The sequence below is a fragment of the Palaemon carinicauda genome, chromosome 14 (genome assembly GCF_036898095.1).
Source record: "Palaemon carinicauda isolate YSFRI2023 chromosome 14, ASM3689809v2, whole genome shotgun sequence".
NCBI lineage: Eukaryota > Metazoa > Arthropoda > Malacostraca > Decapoda > Palaemonidae > Palaemon > Palaemon carinicauda.
The window spans coordinates 43,797,501-43,816,232 of NC_090738.1; the positions used below are offsets into that span (position 1 = coordinate 43,797,501).

Here is an 18,732-nt window from a genome sequence, read left to right on the forward strand (position 1 = left end):
GTCATTAGACCTGCCCATGGAAGATAAGGATTGGAAGGAAGTCCACCTTACCTTTTCGGTTGGGAAGTTGGAGGCAGATATCGCTGGACGTCAGTTCAATGAAAATCTCCCAAAGTTGTCAGACTTTCTCTTGCGTAGGGAGCAAGAAACGAAAGAGAGACTAGCAGCATCTCTAACCTTGCAGAACTGTTTAGAGATGGCCACAAGCTTGAAGACCACCCCAGATATCAACATGGTCATGGCCAAGATGCACATGGCCACCTTGGTAAAGGACCTATATGGCTTTATTAAGGCCAGAAGGGCATGCAGAGAGTTTGTGTTTGCTGTAGCAGCTGTGAAACACGAACCCAGGAAGCTAATAGCCTCCAATATCTGGGGTAAGGACCTCTTCCCTAAGGAAGCGGTCAAAAAGGTAGTCGACAAAGCCGCCACAGAGAATAGGAACCTTCTCCAGAAGTGGGGCATGTCATCTAAAAGGAAGTCTTCTCCAGATGAGGGTCCCAGCCTAAGAAGAAGACTAAGAGACCTAGACTACCCTCTCAGCCTCCTAAACAACAACATCCCACAGTTACTATGACTGCGGTGCCCCAAGTGGTTGCTCAACCGCAAACCACTTACCAGATGGTACCTCAACAGCTGGTTGCCCAGTTACCAGCATTCAACCCTATCTTTGAGAGGCAGACCACTACCTTTCGTCCCAAAGGTAGAGGCTCCAGACGGGGCTCCTCAAAACACCCCTCACGAGGTAAGGGGGGTAGGGGAGGACACGGTCAGGGAGGTAAATCCTCTGGAAAACAAAAGCAATGAGATGCTTCCAGTAGGAGGGAGGCTCCAACAATTTCAGGATCATTGGATCTTCAATCCTTGGGCCCACAGCCTAATCTAGAACGGACTCGGATGGAGCTGGAGCGAGGCTCCACCATCATTTCCTCAATTCTTCCAACACTCTACCCCCTTACTGGAAGAATATACCCTAGAACTATTGAGCAACGGGTAATAAAGAGCGCAAAGTCCATCAAATTCCCGGGAAGGCTGTTTTGTGTTCCCAAGAAGGACTCAGACAAACTCAGTCATTCTCCACTTGTCGCCACTCAACAAGTTCATCGAGAACAACAAGTTCAGGATGTTGACCCTTCAACAAATAAGGACCCTATTACCAAAAGGGGCGTATACGGTCTCGATAGACCTGGCAGATGCTTACTGGCATATTCCAGTCAGCCACCCTCTTTCCTCCTACATAGGATTCAGGCTACAGAAGAAGAAGTACGTCTTTAGAGCCATGCCTTTCGGGCTAAACATAGCCCCAAGGATTTTCACAAAACTTGCAGACGCAGTCGTTCCACAACTACGCCTAGAAGGTGTTCAGGTAGCAGCGTACCTGGACAACTGGCTGGTGTGGGCAGCATCCGAAACGGCTTGTCTGCAAGCATCCAAGAAAGTGATCCAGTTCCTGGAACATCTGGGATTCAAGATGAACTTCAAGAAGTCTCGACTTTCTCCAGCTCAAGAGTTCCAATGGCTGGGAATCCATTGGAACTTGAAGTCACACCGTCTCTCCATTCCCCCAGGAAAGAGGAGAGAGACTGCAGGATCTGTCAAGAGACTACTGAAATCTGACAGGATCTCAAGACACCAACAGGAAAGAGTACTGGGCTCTCTCCAGTTTGCAGCAGTGACAGACCCAGTGCTAAAAGCACAACTAAAGGATGCGTCGGGAGTCTGGAGAATATACGCATCAAACACTCAAAGAGATCAAAGAAGACTGATACCGACCTTACTACGATTACTTCTCAAGCCATGGTCGAAGGCCAAGAACCTAAAGAAACTGTGCCCTTGCAACCACCTCCCCCATCGGTGACCATCCATACTGATGCCTCGACGGAGGGATGGGGTGGTCATTCCCATCAACGGAAAGTCCAAGGGACTTGGTCTTCTCTGTTCAAGACCTTCCACATCAACATTTTGGAGGCCATGGCAGTCCTTTTGACGTTGAAGAAACTCTCCCCTCGCATATCAGCCCTCATCAGGCTGATCCTGGACAGCGAAGTGATAATGAGATGTCTAAACCGTCAAGGCTCGAGATCGCCCCAGATCAACCAAGTGATATTGGCCATCTTCCGCTTGGCGGAAAAGAAGAGTTCACCTTCAAGGGTTCCGCAATGTGACAGCAGACACTCTATCCAGGCTCAAGCCGATAGAGTCAGAATGGTCCCTAGACGCAGTCTCATTCTCCTTCATCTTACATCAAGTCCCAGAACTGCAGATCGACCTCTTCGCGACGAGCGACAACAAAAAGCTACCTCGATACGTAGTCCCATACGAGGACCCTCTCGCAGAGGCAACGGATACCATGTCCCGCAATTGGAACAGATGGGACCGGATTTACCTGTTCCCTCCGACCAATCTCCTATTGAAGGTCCTCAACAAGCTGAGATCCTTTCAGGGAACGGCAACTCTAGTGGCTCCCAAGTGGCCAAAGAGCAACTGGTTCCCTCTGGTATTGGAACTGAAGCTGAGGCTGGTCCCTCTTCCGAACCCAGCACTATCTCAACAGGTCTAGAAGTCGACTGTCTTCACTTCTTCACAGAGAACCTGAAACCTTCATCTCATGATTTTCTTTCCTTAGCAGTTAAGAAAAGATTTGGGATCTCGAAACGCAGTATAGACTTCTTAGAAGAATACAAGTCTAGGTCAACTAGAAGACAATATGAATCGTCTTGGAAGAAGTGGTGCTTTAGTCAAAGCAAAAGGACCAAAAGAAATCTCAATGGATTTCTGTCTGTCCTTCTTTATCCACCTTCATAGACAAGGACTGGCAGCCAACACAATAACTACATGTAAGTCGGCTCTGACTAGACCTCTGCTATATGCCTTCCGAATAGACCTGTCTAATGAAATCTTTAGCAAGATCCCTAAGGCTTGTGCTAGACTCAGGCCTGCAGCCCCTCCGAAGCCCATTTCATGGACCTTGGACAAGGTTCTACACTATGCTTCAGCAGTGAACAATGAAGATTGCTCTCTTAAAGACTTGACTCAGAAAGTCATTTTTCTGTTCGCTATAGCCTCAGGGGCTAGAGTTAGTGAAATAGTGGCCCTATCCAGTGACGAGGGCCATATTCAATTCACAGAAGTGGGAGAACAGAATCTTTTTCCTGATCCAACCTTTCTCGCCAAAAACGAGCTACCCGCTAAAATATGGGGTCCCTGGAGAATCTACCCTCTTACGGAAGATGTCTCACTGTGTCCAGTGGAATGTCTAAAGGTCTATCTTTGAAGAACTTCAGACTTCAGGGGAGGACAGCTCTTTAGAGGAAAAACTTCAGGATCAAACTTATCCCTAAAACAACTGAGGCCGAAGCTCACCTACTTTATTTGCAGAGCGGATCCTGACAGTACACCCGCAGGTCATGATCCAAGAAGAATTGCTTCATCACTGAACTTTTTTCAGTATACTGTATGGACTTTGAGTGTCTTCACTCATATACTAGATGGAAGTCATCCAGAGTGTTCTACAAACACTAGGCAAAGCAAGTGCACGAACTGAAGCATTACGTGGTGACGGCAGGTAGTGTATTAAAACCTGTCGTCTAGTGCTGCAATGAACAGTGAATTGATTGGGACTCTCAATTCTAGGGTAAAGGTGTTGACACCTTCCAGTGCAATACTTGTTAAGTGAGTGGTGACACTAAAAAACTGTTCAAATTATCTCAGGTGGAGAACTATACAAATAACACACGTGCCGTGAGTACATTACACAGTGTTGATAATATCCAATATTACAGAAAATGATACTAGAAAATTTTGTCTAAAGTTTTCAAATTCATGTGTGGCACTAATTTTCTTCCCTTTCAGGTAGATACATGAATTTCTGTATTATTGATATCTCAAGTATATTTCTCATTACATATATTAACATATATTATACATGTTACTTTATGTTTGGTAATTTATTGATAATAAATACATATCAATATGTAAACGTGTCTTATTTTGCCCTACAAATTATATAAATAAAGTACAAGCTAGAGTTTTATTAACCTAAATAAAACTGCATGATATTATATGTCTAGACAATATATATAGCTGATACTTTTACTCCAATACGAAATACAAACAGTAAAACTTCTGTATATCTAGTTGAAGCTATGTTCCGATACATTATACAAACATTCTTGTATATATAGCTGAGGCTATGATATAACAAAAATATACAAACAGTGAGACTTTTGTATATATGGTTGATGCTATGTTCAGACATACATTATATGCAAACCTTGAGACCCCTTTCCTACTGTCTAGTATGACTCTTCCCTGCAGGAGGCAGGAAGCACTAACATTGTCTATGATTAGTAGTAATGACGTAAAGTAGGGTCCCGAATTATGCGAGAATTTGGTCGATCAATGACCTCGTAAAATGGAAAATCGCATATTTTGAAACACATAACTAACAGAAATAATTCCATTGGGGCCATGGCAACCACCAACTTGCCTATTCAAACGTGTTTACTACCCATTTCCAATACTTTCTATATACAATACTGTATTTTTTTATAATATCAAATTGTTCTTGTAAATAAATAAAACATTTAATATACTGTACTTTAAAGTTCTAATAACTTGAAAAAAGGTTAAAATTACAACCAGGATGGGTGTAAACACTGTATATTTCCCGTTATAAAACGACCCAAAATACAGACAAATTTTAATGTTTTTCATATCTATTGTATAAGACAACTGTTGAATAGCAAAACCATCACTCTATAGAATAGCTTTTGTTGTATCATTGAAAATCCAGAATTATCAAAATAAAGGCGATTTTATATCATGCGTTTCCTTAACACGCCAAAAAGCACAATAGAAAATGACAACCAATGTTTTGTTTACGTTTATCTCTGATCATAACGAAGAAACAGACGCATTTACACATCTGTGTATAGGTTAGTTTTTGCATCGACAGCAATCTCACCAAGTATTGATTATATGTTGATTTTGTTATTACCAATGTTCTACTTAATTTTTCTTAGAACTTCCAAATAAATGAAATGAATGCCATTTATATAATGTTTTTCTTTAAGACGCCGCCTGAAACGGAAACCTTCCATTTGTTTACTGTATGCTCCATCTTTGATCATAATAAACAAACGAACGCATTAAACACACATGATGAAAGTGATAACTAATGATATTACAAACATTTAGTAAACATTATGTTATTACAAATATTTTACTTACCGTATCCATATAATTTTCTAAATTTGTAGCAAAGCTGGAAAACTTTTTTTTGCCTTATGCGTTTAATCCACAATAGCAAACTGCCGCTAATGAGAGCATGATAATTTACGATAATTCTAAACTGATACGAAAGATAATTGTCCTTTCCATATCCAAAATACTTTTCCTAACTTCAGTTATATGTCAACTTGTACCCACTTCAATCATGGAACCATATGCAAAAAAGGTAAAAGAAGAAGAAAGTACTAGGCCGATTTTTAAAATCATCGAATAATTAGGTTACCGCTATTACGTTCGTTGTGACAGAGAGAGAGAGAGAGAGAGAGAGAGATGGTTTTAAATGTACTAAACAATAAATATGATAGGTTATAGCACATTGGTGCTTATGTAATATCAACTGTATAGATGGTTTGAATAAGTTAAGAAATGGTATAAACAATTCTTTGTTACTGTATTCGTACGCGCATATTCTTGAGACCGGAAGCTAGACATCAGCTGATATGATCACAGCCAAAAGTAAAACAAAAAGAAGTCAGCAATACTCGATTTTCAAAACACACCCGAAATTTAAAAACATAAGTACATGTTTTATTATAGCACAATTGACTATTTAAAGAGTAAAAATTTTCTGGAATAGAATGGTGTTTCCTAAAAAATAGAGGTTTGCTGACGAAATCGGATACCGTATTTAAAGCTATGATTGAAATGGATATAAACACGGTATAATTTTTTCGTTTCGTATTTAACTGACACTTAAAGAAAACAGATCTTGGTTTCTTCATCTATTTGTAAGTATTGTATAACACGAGAGAGAGAGAGAGAGAGAGAGAGAGAGAGAGAGAGAGAGAGAGAGAGAGAGAGAGAGAGAGAGAGAGAGAGAGAGAGAGAGAGAGAGATCAGCTGTTGTAATCGAATGCCGTGTTTTTGTTTCGTGTACCTCCTGAAGTGAGGAATTGATCGCCACAACTAACAATAGTCATGTTAATTTCATTCTTAAACTCAAGTTGCCATATGTGAACTGAGGTTGAGAGAGAGAGAGAGAGAGAGAGAGAGAGAGAGAGAGAGAGAGAGAGAGAGAGAGAGAGAGAGAGAGAGAGATGAGGATTTCTGGCATCAAATCTCTCTCTCTCTCTCTCTCTAGAGAGAGAGAGAGAGAAAGAGAGAAGAAATTTTTATTTTACCGTCTACTCTACAAAACCAATCTTTGCAAATCAAATGTATACTGTTTAAAATATGACAAAATATTGCCGACTCGTTACCGAAGTTTAGGCTATTCACTGCCGATAAACGAACCCAGTCTACTCGTCAAAACCTTGAACGCCCGAAGGGAAAAATAAGGCTTTTATATATACTGTACTAAACAAAAATAATGCTTTAATATACCATCATTAACGCTACCATTACAATTATCGTAAGGTTGGAGAAAGATAAAGATTGCCGAGAACGTAACCACAATTCTGTTTACATTTTGTCAGCTGGACTCGCACAGTTAAGAGTTGATTTCATTGTTGATGTGGAATTTTATCCTTAAATAGGCTATTCATTATGAAATTATGTTAATAAGATGTAATGTTAATATTGTTTTGTAACATCTATTATAAATCACTGTATTTAGGGCTACCAATATACTTAGAAAGACAATAGATTTTATACATTTTGTAGTGCTTGACTCGCAGACTTTGAACAGCTTCGCAGATACAGAAAATATATTTTTGAAAAATAGCAATTGCAGAAGAGGGGAATCGTATAATTCGAACACGCATAATTCGGGACCGTACTGTATAACGGTAACGTCATGTGTTTCAATGGTCTGGGTGACCATGGGAAAATTTGTCCCAAGGTTAAGGCACCAACAAAATCCACAGATACAGTACTTTCTAGTAATTCTCTGGTAAACTTCCATCAGGAAGACATGGCTTGAGCCCAAAAAACGGATTTTGAGCGAAGCGAAAAATCTATTTTTGGTTGAGATAGCCATGTCGTCCTGATGGACCCGCCCTCCTTTTCTATAGAAAAGGCCTTGGCAGGATCCCTCCCGAAACTACTATATCTGTAGCACCATGCTCAATGCTACAAGGAATGAAGCGCCATCTAGATACTCGTAGTAGTAAGGGAGAAAGGGTAACCTTGATAATGGCTCCCCTTCTATTTTTGCCACTTTTCCCCCTCGAAGCGTAAACGCTATTCGGGGTGAAGATTGCTGTGTCATATCAAGATATACATCCCCTGATATTATGCGATATCCTTAAGAGAAAATTTAAGGATATTCGTGCCAGGAGTTAGAATTCTGGAGACCTAAAGGTTAATTCTCTGGGAATATCACTGTAGCCAAATATTCCTTAGAAAGCTATCTATAGGAACCTTCCATCAGGACGACATGGCTATCTCACCCAAAAAGAAAATTTTTTGCTTTGCTCAAAATCCGTTTATTATCCCTTTTTTCTCTGAAGCAAAACTGAGAATGCTTTTTCTGGCCCTATAAAAATGTTAGTAATAGAACTCAGGAAGATTGGGAAGTAGAGTTTTTCTTAATCCCTGAATCTTAGATTTTATTGTTTTCAGGGTGCAACTATATTTAATTGGCTGTTTGGGTGTGTGCATATTGGATTATTTTGTATGCATTCTATGCTAGATTACAATTTGCAATTGTTTGCTCTGACATTGCCCCTCCTAACAATTTTTATATGTATTTTTTTTCTCAATATGGAATCACGATGAACTGTGGGGGAAAGGTGGGAGTTCCTCTATCATTTGGTTGAGGAAGAACTTTATTTTGGCACTGTAAATTCATGGAATATTGTACTAATAAATTAAAGGCGAGATCTATCTAGTTGATTAAAATTTTTTTTGTAAATTTCAAGTGACCCACATCCTTAAGTGTGAGATTAAAAGATTAAACTAAGTGAACCACAGGTAATGTTGGTTGAACTAAACAGAATTTTAAAAATAGAATTTTTTTCCCCAATACTTACCTAGGGTTCACCAGCCCCCCAAAACACCCAGCATAACTGACAAGTGATATGAGGAGGTCATTTTATCTTGAGGTAGACCTTAAATATGAAGCTTGACAAAGGGGAGAGTGTTTACCCTCTGTGGAACAGAGGGCGTGCCCAACCAAGTAATTAGAATGAGGAATAGTGGGAAATATTTTAATATTTTTATTTGAGAGAGAGAGAGAGAGAGAGAGAGAGAGAGAGAGAGAGAGAGAGAGAGAGAGAGAGAATTCTAAAAATAGATATTATACAAGAATAATATAAATATAAACTCGTTCCCTTTCTCTGTTCTGATACAAGGTTAACATTAAAACTAACCTCCTACTTTTTCTCCCATTTTCTTCTGAATGTCACATATCAAGTTGAAATGATCATTGGAATCGCCACACATGAATTGGCCACTAAATGCATATTCCAAAGCTTCTTCATACATTCCTCGCATCATCGCAGCATTTCCTGCTGCAGTGTATACCTGAAAAATATTTACTTCACAATTATTATTATTATTATTATTATTATTATTATTATTATTATTATTATTATTATTAATCATTATTATTATTAATTATATTAATTATTATCATTATTATTATTATTATCATTATTATTATTATTATTATTATTATTATTATTATCATTATTAATTATTATTATTATTATTATTATTATTATTATTATTATTATTATTATTATTATTATCATTATTATTATTAATTATCATTATCATTATTATTATTATTATTAATTATTATTATTATTATTATTATTATTATTATTATTATTATTATTATTATTATTATCATTAGCTAAGCTAAATCCCTAGTTAGAAAAGCAAAATGCTATAAACCAAAGGCTCCAACAGGGAAAATTAGCCCTGTGAGGAAAGGAAATAAGGAAATATGACAAATTCAGAGATAATTTGTATTTTTCCCTAACTAATACAAACCTGTAGCTATTTATGTGGATATACTTTTAGCATAGCTGGAAGGCAGCCATTAGATTTTAAGTGTGAGGTGGCAACCCTACCTAACCACTAACAGAGGGTAGGTAAGGGGTGGCTGGGTATCCCTACTGATGGTTCAATGAACCACGTCACTTTTTGCTTGCAGGCAGAACTTACTGGGGGACAGGTAAAGGCGGGCCAATTTATATAAATAGCTGCAGGGTTTGTATCAGTTATGGAAAAATACAAATTATCTCTGAATTTGTCCTTTGTTGTTATGTTGACCAGGCTGACAAGTGTCTTTTTATAGTTTATATATGAAATATCTGTTTTTGATGTTGTAAATAGTTTATATACGACATATCTGTTTTGACATTGTTACTGTTTTAGAATGATTTATTGTTAACTTGTTCTCATCATTTATTTATTTTCTTATTTCCTTTCCTCACTCGGCTATTTTTCCCTATTGGAGCCCTTGGGCTTATAGCATCTTGCTTTTCCAACTAGGGTTGTAGCTTGGCTAGTAATAATATTAATAATAATACTAACAAACCTTCTGCTATTTATGTGGATGATTCACTCTTTGGAGGGTGGTAAGTTCGACTACTGGCTTAGTCATTGACCCGGGTTTCCCTAGTAGAGAATTAGACTGTAATTGAGGGAAACCTTGCACCTCGCTTATCAATATCAGTGAGCATAATAGGGGCCTGAGCAACTAAAGTAGTTGTGAGAGATATCATAAGAACATCTAGGTAAGAAAATGCTCTTAGCTAAAATAGGAGCCTTACACATAAACAGACATTTTCCTGGGCATACCTCGCAGGAAGCGTTGAGGACGTGTACGAGTATATGCAAAACATACTTGGTTGCACAAGGGAAATGGATATTACCTGCAGAGGTTGAAGCTAGCTTTGCAAAGGTACCCATGGCACTGTTCCTCAAAGGAGGGGAAGATGATAAAAGTAAAAGAGCCAGGCATACTTTCATTCATCCCAGTATCCTTGTAGCTAAAGTCTGGACTCTCTTTCCTTGATGAAAAGACATGAGCTAATTATTTTGAGATCGTGGGAGGGGTTCTCTTATGAGAAAGGAATATATTCATTCACAACCACTCCGGCCGAAGGGGGAGCTCCAGTTACGGGAGAGTAATCGTCCGACCTCACGAACAAGTCTGAGTTTCATGAAGTGTAGATAAAAGATGTTTCCCCAGAACAGAAGCAGATGGAGGTTGAATGTGTTTCCACTAAGGTCCGAAGGCATAAGGGCCAACAGAGATATAGAGAACACAGATTTTCAATATCCTCTGTTATTCTTGTCAATCACCCATCTAGGGCTAACTCGAATCATAGCAAGTAAATTGCTATGGCTGTCGATCAGACAGCACTCAATTTTGTTCTCTAAGAGGGAGAGAATGGCGGTAATCTCATGAAGTTGTCTCTCCCGCTAGAGGTGGGGTAACAGATTCAAAGAATTTGCCTCCCCAATCCCATCTGAAATCCAATTTGCTTCAAGAGACTGTCCAACTAGTATAGTTCCAATTCAAACAAAATTGGCTCATGAGCAGCCCCATGATAAACAAGACAACAGGGGAGAAGGTAACTACCGAAGCAGCCCCCTGGTTCCTGAGGCAATTTGTTCGCAAACCTTCCTGTAGTATGAACAAGGTGTAAGTGAAAAACACGTACGTTCAAGGGAAATGAACTTCCTTAAGTGTGCAGGATTCAATGCATATACCTGGCCACCTTGAAGCGGATCCCTTTGATTCCGCCAACGGCGTAAAAGTTTTGGTAACCCAAGAAGCCATGTTTGTGATACACAAACAAGAGCCCAAAAAGTGGAGGGCACTGAGCCTTGAGCTAGCAAATTATCCCCATCGCCTGATGTAGGGTGTATTCTTAGGTTCCCAGAAAGAAAAACCTGTAACTCCAACAACTCTGCAGGGTCTAACTAAGTAGTGTAAGCCCAAGAGTGAGGATACACTATCTATGTTGTCTAGGAGAGAGTGCTCTCTTGAGCTGCTCCCTCAGGAAGTTGCTGTCAAAGTAGAAGCCTAGAATAGAGTAGGCTTATAGTGATCACAAGACTTTGACTAGTGAATGTCAGGCAGCAAAATGGCCATCAAGCGAAACCGACGAGCTACCGTCGTGTAGGACAACGAATGACTAGCTGTTGAACATAAAAGCAGGGAAAGGAGCTATTGATAAGATACAGGTATAGTCTACCATTGAAAAACGGCGATTGTCAGTTGAAAAATCAGAGCTGGAAAATCCAATTGGTCAGAATCGTTTCGTTCAAGACTGTGCACAAGATCATGAGAGTCTCGCTCTAGGTCTTGAAATACCTCGTGTAAGCTTGTGAGACTTCTGTTCATGATTGTGAGCGTCTCCAACGTGAGCGCCTTGCACAAGAGCATGAGTATCTTGCACATGTGAGAAGTTTTTCTTGATGATTACCCAGCTGATTAGATTACTCAAACCCCTAATATTACCAATACCTGATTTAAATGAAAAAAGTTCCAAAAGTGGGTAACTATAAAAATGTATATCAACTTATTCACTTAGTCATCCCTTCTCGTGTGCTGGATGAAGACAAACCTTGGTTCAATAATGATTGCAGAGGTGCTTATTTGGAGAAGCAGGAGGCCTATTATCTTTGGAAGGGTAACAGATCAAATTGACTTTAAATAACTATTCTTAGCTAAGAGCTCTTACTCAGGAATTTAAGTTGTGGGCTACCCTTAAATCTGCACTCCTTGGTGTAGACTTAACAGTTCTTCCTTTACTTAAACGAGATGGTTCTGTCACTCACTATCCAAAGGAAAAGTCAACCCATTTGGCTTTTACGTTTGACAGTAAACCTTCATGCTTATGGAGGTGTAGATCCAGATGATTTTTTTTCATTGTTTTATAAAATCTGCTAATTTATGAGCTCTGTTATCTTCTGCAAGTTAGCAAGAACATGTTCTTTTAGCACTTGTTGGAGAATTGGTGATGTTACTTTATTAGGTAAATGTGTTTTTGTTAACTCTAACACTACTGATTACCGCCCAACTTCTATAACTCCCATATCATCTAAAGTTTTTTAATGTCTATTGGCAAAACACCTAATAGGCATGCTGAAGGTAATCATCTGTTCGCTATCTTGTAATTTAGCTTTTGCAAAGGCCTTGGAGCATGTGATGCCCTTCCTATAATCTCCAAGGATGTAGAGAAATCCTTTGTGGTCAGGAAGTTCATATGATTGTCCTTGCTATTAATGCTGCCTTTGACCACAAATTATGTCCATTGTTTTCTAACTCAAACAGTCGGGAGTCGGTGGGTCTTCCTTAGCATTATTCTGTAATTTTTAAGCAATAGATTGCAACGAGTTGTTGATGGACACCATAGTGAGTACAGGAATGTGCTATCTGGTGTTCCTCAGGGTAGTGTTCTTGACCCATTACTTTTCATACTATATACACATAAGTGGTTTGGCTTTGAAAACAAGCTCATTGCATATGAAGATGATGTTATTCTCTTTGCCTCAATTCCATCTCCTAAATTGATAACAGGGGCTTTTGAATTCCTTAATAGAGAATTGCTAAAATTAGTACATGGTGCAAGTTATGGCGCATGAAGTTGAACACTAACAAAACTCAAAGTACGATTGCAAGTCAGTCAAGGAAAATAGCTCATCAATATCCAGATATCTTCATTCATAATGTTTCTTCAACTCTATGACTCTTTCAAGAATTTAGGTGTGATTCTTGATTGCAAATTTACTTTTGAAAAACATTCTGTCTGTTTCTTCTGCAAATAAAAAAAATTAGCTTACTGAGAAAGTCAATAATATTTTCAGTGATCAATTTATTCTGAAGAAGTGCTTTAATTTTTTCATTCTACCTTGTTCGAATATTGTTCTTGTCTGGTTTCAGGTGTTGAATCTCATCTTAATTTCTAGGACAAAACTTGTGGTCTATTAAATTTCCTGCTCCCGATCTAGATATTAATCGCTGGCACTGACATTCAGTTAGTTCTTTGTGCATGTTGCATAATATTTTTCATAATTCTGAACATTCTTTGCATTCTGATCTTCCCACAATGTACCATCCTGAACAACACTAGGTATGCAGTTAATTCTAAACAGTCAAGCATTCTCCATCGTAAGACTCGGTACTATACAATGTTCTATAGGTTTTATTCCTGCTGTAACCAGAATGTGGAATGATCTTTCTAATTGGACAGTTAAAATAGTAGAAATTCAATAGTTTAAAATTGCAGCAAATGTTTTCAAGTTGAACAGACTGATATAATTCTCTTTTCATTGTTTATATATGGCAGATTTATTTCAATGTTGTATGTATTTTATTTATTTCCTCACTGTATTTTCTTTTCTCACTGGGCTATTTTTTCCATGTTGGAGCCCTTGGGCATATGGCACCCTACTTTTCTAACTAGAATTGTAGCTTAGCTAGTAATAATAACAATAATAATAGGTAGGTAGTAGGTTGGCCAGGGCACCAGCCATTCGTTGAGATACTACCGCTAGAGTCATGGGGTCCTTTGACTGGCAAGACAATGCTACATGGGATCCTTCTCTCTTGTTATGGTTCATTTTCTCTTTGCCTACACATACACCAAATAGTCTAGCCTATTCTTTACATTCTCTTCTGTACTCATACACCTGACAACAGTATTACCAAACAATTCTTCTTCATCCAAGGGGTTAACTATTGCACTGAAATTGTTCAGTGGCTACTTTCCTCTTGGTAAGGGTAGAAGAGACTCTTTAGCTATGGTAAGCCGCTCTTCTAGGAGAGGGACACTCCAAAATCAAACCATTGCTCTCTAGTCTTGGGTAGTACCATAGCCACTGTACCATGGTCTTCCACTGTCTTGGATTAGAGTTCTCTTGCTTGAGGGTACACTCGTGCACAATATTCTATATAATTTCTCTTCCTCTTGTTTTGTTAAAGTTTTTATAGTTTATATACAAATTATCTATTTTAATGTTACTGTTCTTAAAATATTTTTTCCCTCGTTTTCCTCACTGGGCTATTTTCCCTGTTGAAGTCCTCAGGCTTATAGCATCCTGCTTTTCCAACTAGGGTTATAGCTTTGCAAGTAATAATAATAATAATAATAATAATAATAATAATAACAATAATAATATTAAAATAATAATAATTATACTAACAATAAAGTTAATAATAATAATAATAATAATAATAATAGCAATATTAAAATAATAATAATTATAATAACAATAATGTTAAAATAATAATAATAATAATAATAATAATAATAATAATAATAGTAATAATAATAACAATAATAATAATAATGAGAATAATAATAATAATAATAACAATAATAATAATAATAATAATAATAAAAATAAAACTGCACTGCTGTGATGGTCTGCTCTGAAACAAGGCCACTGATTGAAGCAATTTAGAATATCTGATTGCATTTGCACGGAAATTTCTTACAACTGTAAAACATACTACGTGTGAGACTTAAATTTGCCCCCCCCCCCCCCCCCCTTCCATGATCTAGAGTACTCTGCTATGGATTTGCTAATATTTAAAAAACAGTAAAGCAATATCTCACATTCATTTCAAAAGGATTCATTTTCAAGGCTCCAACAGCTTCCTCCTCAGCCCTCTCATACACCTCCAATTCATAGTAGGCTCGGCTGGCATTGTACCAATAGCGATGATCATATGGATACACTGATTTGGCTGAAAATAAAGAGTAAAGACAAATTTGAAAATCTTCAAAGGAAGATCTGTAACTGGATAATGGAAGATGTGTCTATGGTTCACTATAAATACACAATGTTGAAGCATTAAATACTTTAGCATACATAAAACCTGCATGCATTTTAATAACCTAAAACACCTCCTATTGAAATCATCATTATCCTCAGCAGGAGTGGTATTATCATTATCATCAAATACAGCACACTGTAGTTAAAACATCATTAATGTAACAAGTTCAATCCCAATACTAACCATACTCATAGTACTCTACGGACCTCTCTCGATTTTTTAGACCATAACAAACTGTTCCTTTCCGATATATTTTATCAGCCTTCACATTATTGATCAAAAAATTCCTTTCAGTCTGAAAAAAGAAAAATCTTATTTGTCATATATAATTTAATATTGTATTGACAACTGTAAGTGATAGTGACCAAAGACTATATAAAAGGAGATTATGAATTAAAATTTTATATATATACAATAATGCCTCACAATACAAAATTAATTGGTTCAGTAGTGGCTTTTGTACCATGACTTTTTCACATTGCGAGTTGCCTTTTCCATGTAAAAAGCCTAATTCGTTCAAAGCCCTACAAAAACACCACGTTAAAAGTTTATAATAAGGCTTAACTCAATGAAATAGAACCATTATCATTCAATAATAACCCAACCATTAATAACCAGTAAAGTGAATGCATAAATAGAGCAAACAGTAAAACAGAGCAATAATAAATGGAAAATACAGTAACAAAAATGTGGAACCTTACCTTTGGAATGAAGCGATGTCCGAGAGCCATGTGGCGGAGCGGTAGAGGAGGACGACAAACGGCAGAAAACATTAACAAGTGGCAGAAAACATAAACGCTTAACTTTACAAAACAGATTAATAAATGGCACAAAACATTAACACTTAATTTTAGGAAACACATTAACAAATGAAAGAAAATATTAACACAACTTTATGATAAACAAATTAAATTTTTTTTTTGCCTTTTTCTAATTTTGTATTTTTTTTTACTTTACATTTTGTATTTTCTAATATTTAATTATTTTCTTCATCACTGCCACTTTTTTTTTTGGATCACTTTGAGCTTCCTCTTGGCCTACTAGTATAAAAGGTCTCTTTAATAAATAACTATCCAAGGAAGCTTGTTTCTGCCCTGCGTTTTAAAACATTCCTGAAATGACTCAGGCAAACGTCATTTAAATATTTTTCTGGGTATCTCTTTTTGACAAAAAAGGCCATTTTATGGTAGCAGGCTAGAGCCTCTTTAATTTCTACTGTGGTCATAGGCTCATCCTCCTCTTCCTCGCCGCTAGAGAACTGTTCCTGAACTCTGTTCAGTTGCATGGCTCCCTACTCCAAACATTCCTTACATCAGTTGAGAGAGATTAAACACTTTGTGGTGTCCGTTGGGGGCGTGATTAAACAAGCTTCTTAAGTCTTGTGCATGGACTCTCATGGACTGTATAGTTGGGACTTCTCAGTCTATATTGTGCAAGGGAATGAATTTCCTTCTTTTCAATGCAATATTTATAATTGTAAAGAGTCAAAGGGGATATTCTCCTTTTGTCATGAGTGTTAATATTTCACTACTCTGTTACATATTTACTGCATATAATTTTACATTGATTTCAGTTGCATTTATGAATCTATAGAAACAATAAAAGATTACTGTTCCTTTGGTGTTTACTTTCATTGGACCTACAGTTCAAAATAAAAGCAGTGTACGTCAATTTTTAACCCTTCTTTTAATAACTTCAGTCTTTTCGTCTACTGTAGACACAGATCTTATTTATAGTAAGTGGGACTGCTATTTATTTCCTTTGTTCTTACTTTTTTACAAATATATCACTTGCGCTCATAGCTTGGTACCCTAGTTACCAATGCTAAGGGAATTATGGTTATGTTTATGAGGTGTAAAGGGTTAAAACTCTAATGGCCACAACTGAGATTAATAATTCTTGGGTACACTTCCATCAGAATGACATGGCTCGAGACCAAAAAAAAAAAGGATTTTGAAAGGAAAAATCTATTTTTGGGTGAGCTAGCTATGTCGTTCTGATGGCCCGCCCGTTACTCTTAATCCCCTCCCAATTCTATGAGTGAGGCCTTGCGTCATGCGATGGCTGCTACTCCAATGGTTTTAGAGAAAACCTGTTAGTTGTAGCAAACTGGGATCGGAAATTGTAACGGCTCTTTAGCCAACGTATCTAATCCTATCCCATACCCTTCAAGACAAGGTTAATTCTATTCAGGGAAGGATAGCTGTGGCCTGTTTTAAACACATCCCTGGTGTATAAAAGACATCTCAGGATATTCGCTCTGGAGGTTAGAACTCCATGATACCGCTCAGGTAAAATTCTCTGGTATATCACTTGCAGAAATAAGGGATTTTGACGAAGGAAAAATCTATTTCTGGGAAGAGACCTGTGACGCCCGGTGAAAGAAGTCCTTTACACTTTTCTGATATAAAGCTTCCAAATATACTAGAGAAAGATAAAAGCATGGAATGCAGAGGTTACTACCCTCGCACGAGCACCTTGTGGGTGTCGTGTATACAACAGGGGCGTGTGAAAACCACTATTCACAGGCTGTCTTCCGTTTAGATAATTCCTCCATCAAAGGGAAGGGCCGTAACAGGCCCTAGAGAACACAGTTGGCCCACGCCACCGACACCTACCACGAGCGCCCTTTACGTCATCCTTCTGTTTTGGACTTGCCTGCATAGTCGTATTTGTTTTGTGCTCTCGGTGTTTTCAAGTGTTTGTCGTTAATTCATCGTGACTGACGCTGCTACCTCACCTTTACCAATGTTAAGTACCATAGTTTGTTTTGACAGTTTTTTTCAGTACCGGGCATTTGTTCTCTTTCCAGTATGTGGATTTTACTTTTGGAAGCGGCTTGGCCTTCCTCGGTGACGGCGGCCATTTTGGCCTTGTTCGCTTCGATAGTTTTTAAAGTTAATATTGCCCATCTGGTACTCTGTCATCTAGGTTATATCACTTACGTTTTATGACCATTTTTATTATCATTATTTTATTATTGTTTTTACTATGGTATATATTTTTGTTAGCAAGTCCAATTTGGACGAACGAAGAATAACGTTCTTGCCTTTGTTATAGTTTACGTACACGTCTCGGGAAGGTGCTCGTTTTAGACTATATTTATTTGTTACGTTGTCGTTATTCTTCGTTCTTGGTTATTACAATTTTATCATTATTCTTATATCATATTATTGTGTGATTTTGGTTCTTTATAATGTAACCATGAGAGCGTGAGCATGGAGTTCTCGTTTTCTGTTACTACAGTTACGAGTTACCCTTTCTCTCGTTTTCTTTTTTAAGCTCGAGTAAGGAGAGGTGGATTTCCCGTTTTCCGTTTTATACGATCACGAGTTATTCCTGCCTCCTCTTCTTCTCCGGGTTCATGATATTACGTTTGATGATATTTACGTTTTATTGATGTGGTTACTGTTAATATAGCTAGCATTATTTAATAGGTTCCGTTAGTGTATGAGTCATTATTTTGGGATCGCTTTATGCCGCCACCCGTAGCTCCGCCTTGAGTTATACTCCGCTATAATGGATACTCATTGGGTGAGAACTAGTCAGATATTTGGAGTGCAACGGTGAAACCCGGCACTCAGACTCCGGCTTCGGCCTTATGCACACGAACCTTTTTTATGATTAATCACAATTTCATTATTACGGTCCTTTTTCATCGAATCTCCGGCTTCACTGGAGATAACACAGACGTTCAGCATTGAGGTTAATATTATCTTACCGCTGATGTTCACGATTTCACTATGACGGAC

The 18,732-nt window shown here is 37.8% G+C and overlaps 1 protein-coding gene across 3 annotated transcripts in view; it reads right to left on the reverse strand.

Moving 5' to 3' along the window:
• Positions 1-18,732, reverse strand: part of LOC137653558 (centromere-associated protein E-like) — an 892,913-nt gene that overhangs the window by 595,675 nt on the left and 278,506 nt on the right. For all 3 annotated transcript variants that reach the window (XM_068387057.1, XM_068387056.1, XM_068387055.1), the window contains exons 10-12: positions 15,164-15,275; positions 14,760-14,890; positions 8,544-8,697 (exon numbers count right to left, since the gene is read on the reverse strand). In XM_068387057.1, coding sequence (XP_068243158.1) covers positions 8,544-8,697; positions 14,760-14,890; positions 15,164-15,275 — 397 coding nt within the window. The remainder of the gene's footprint in view (positions 1-8,543; positions 8,698-14,759; positions 14,891-15,163; positions 15,276-18,732) is intronic.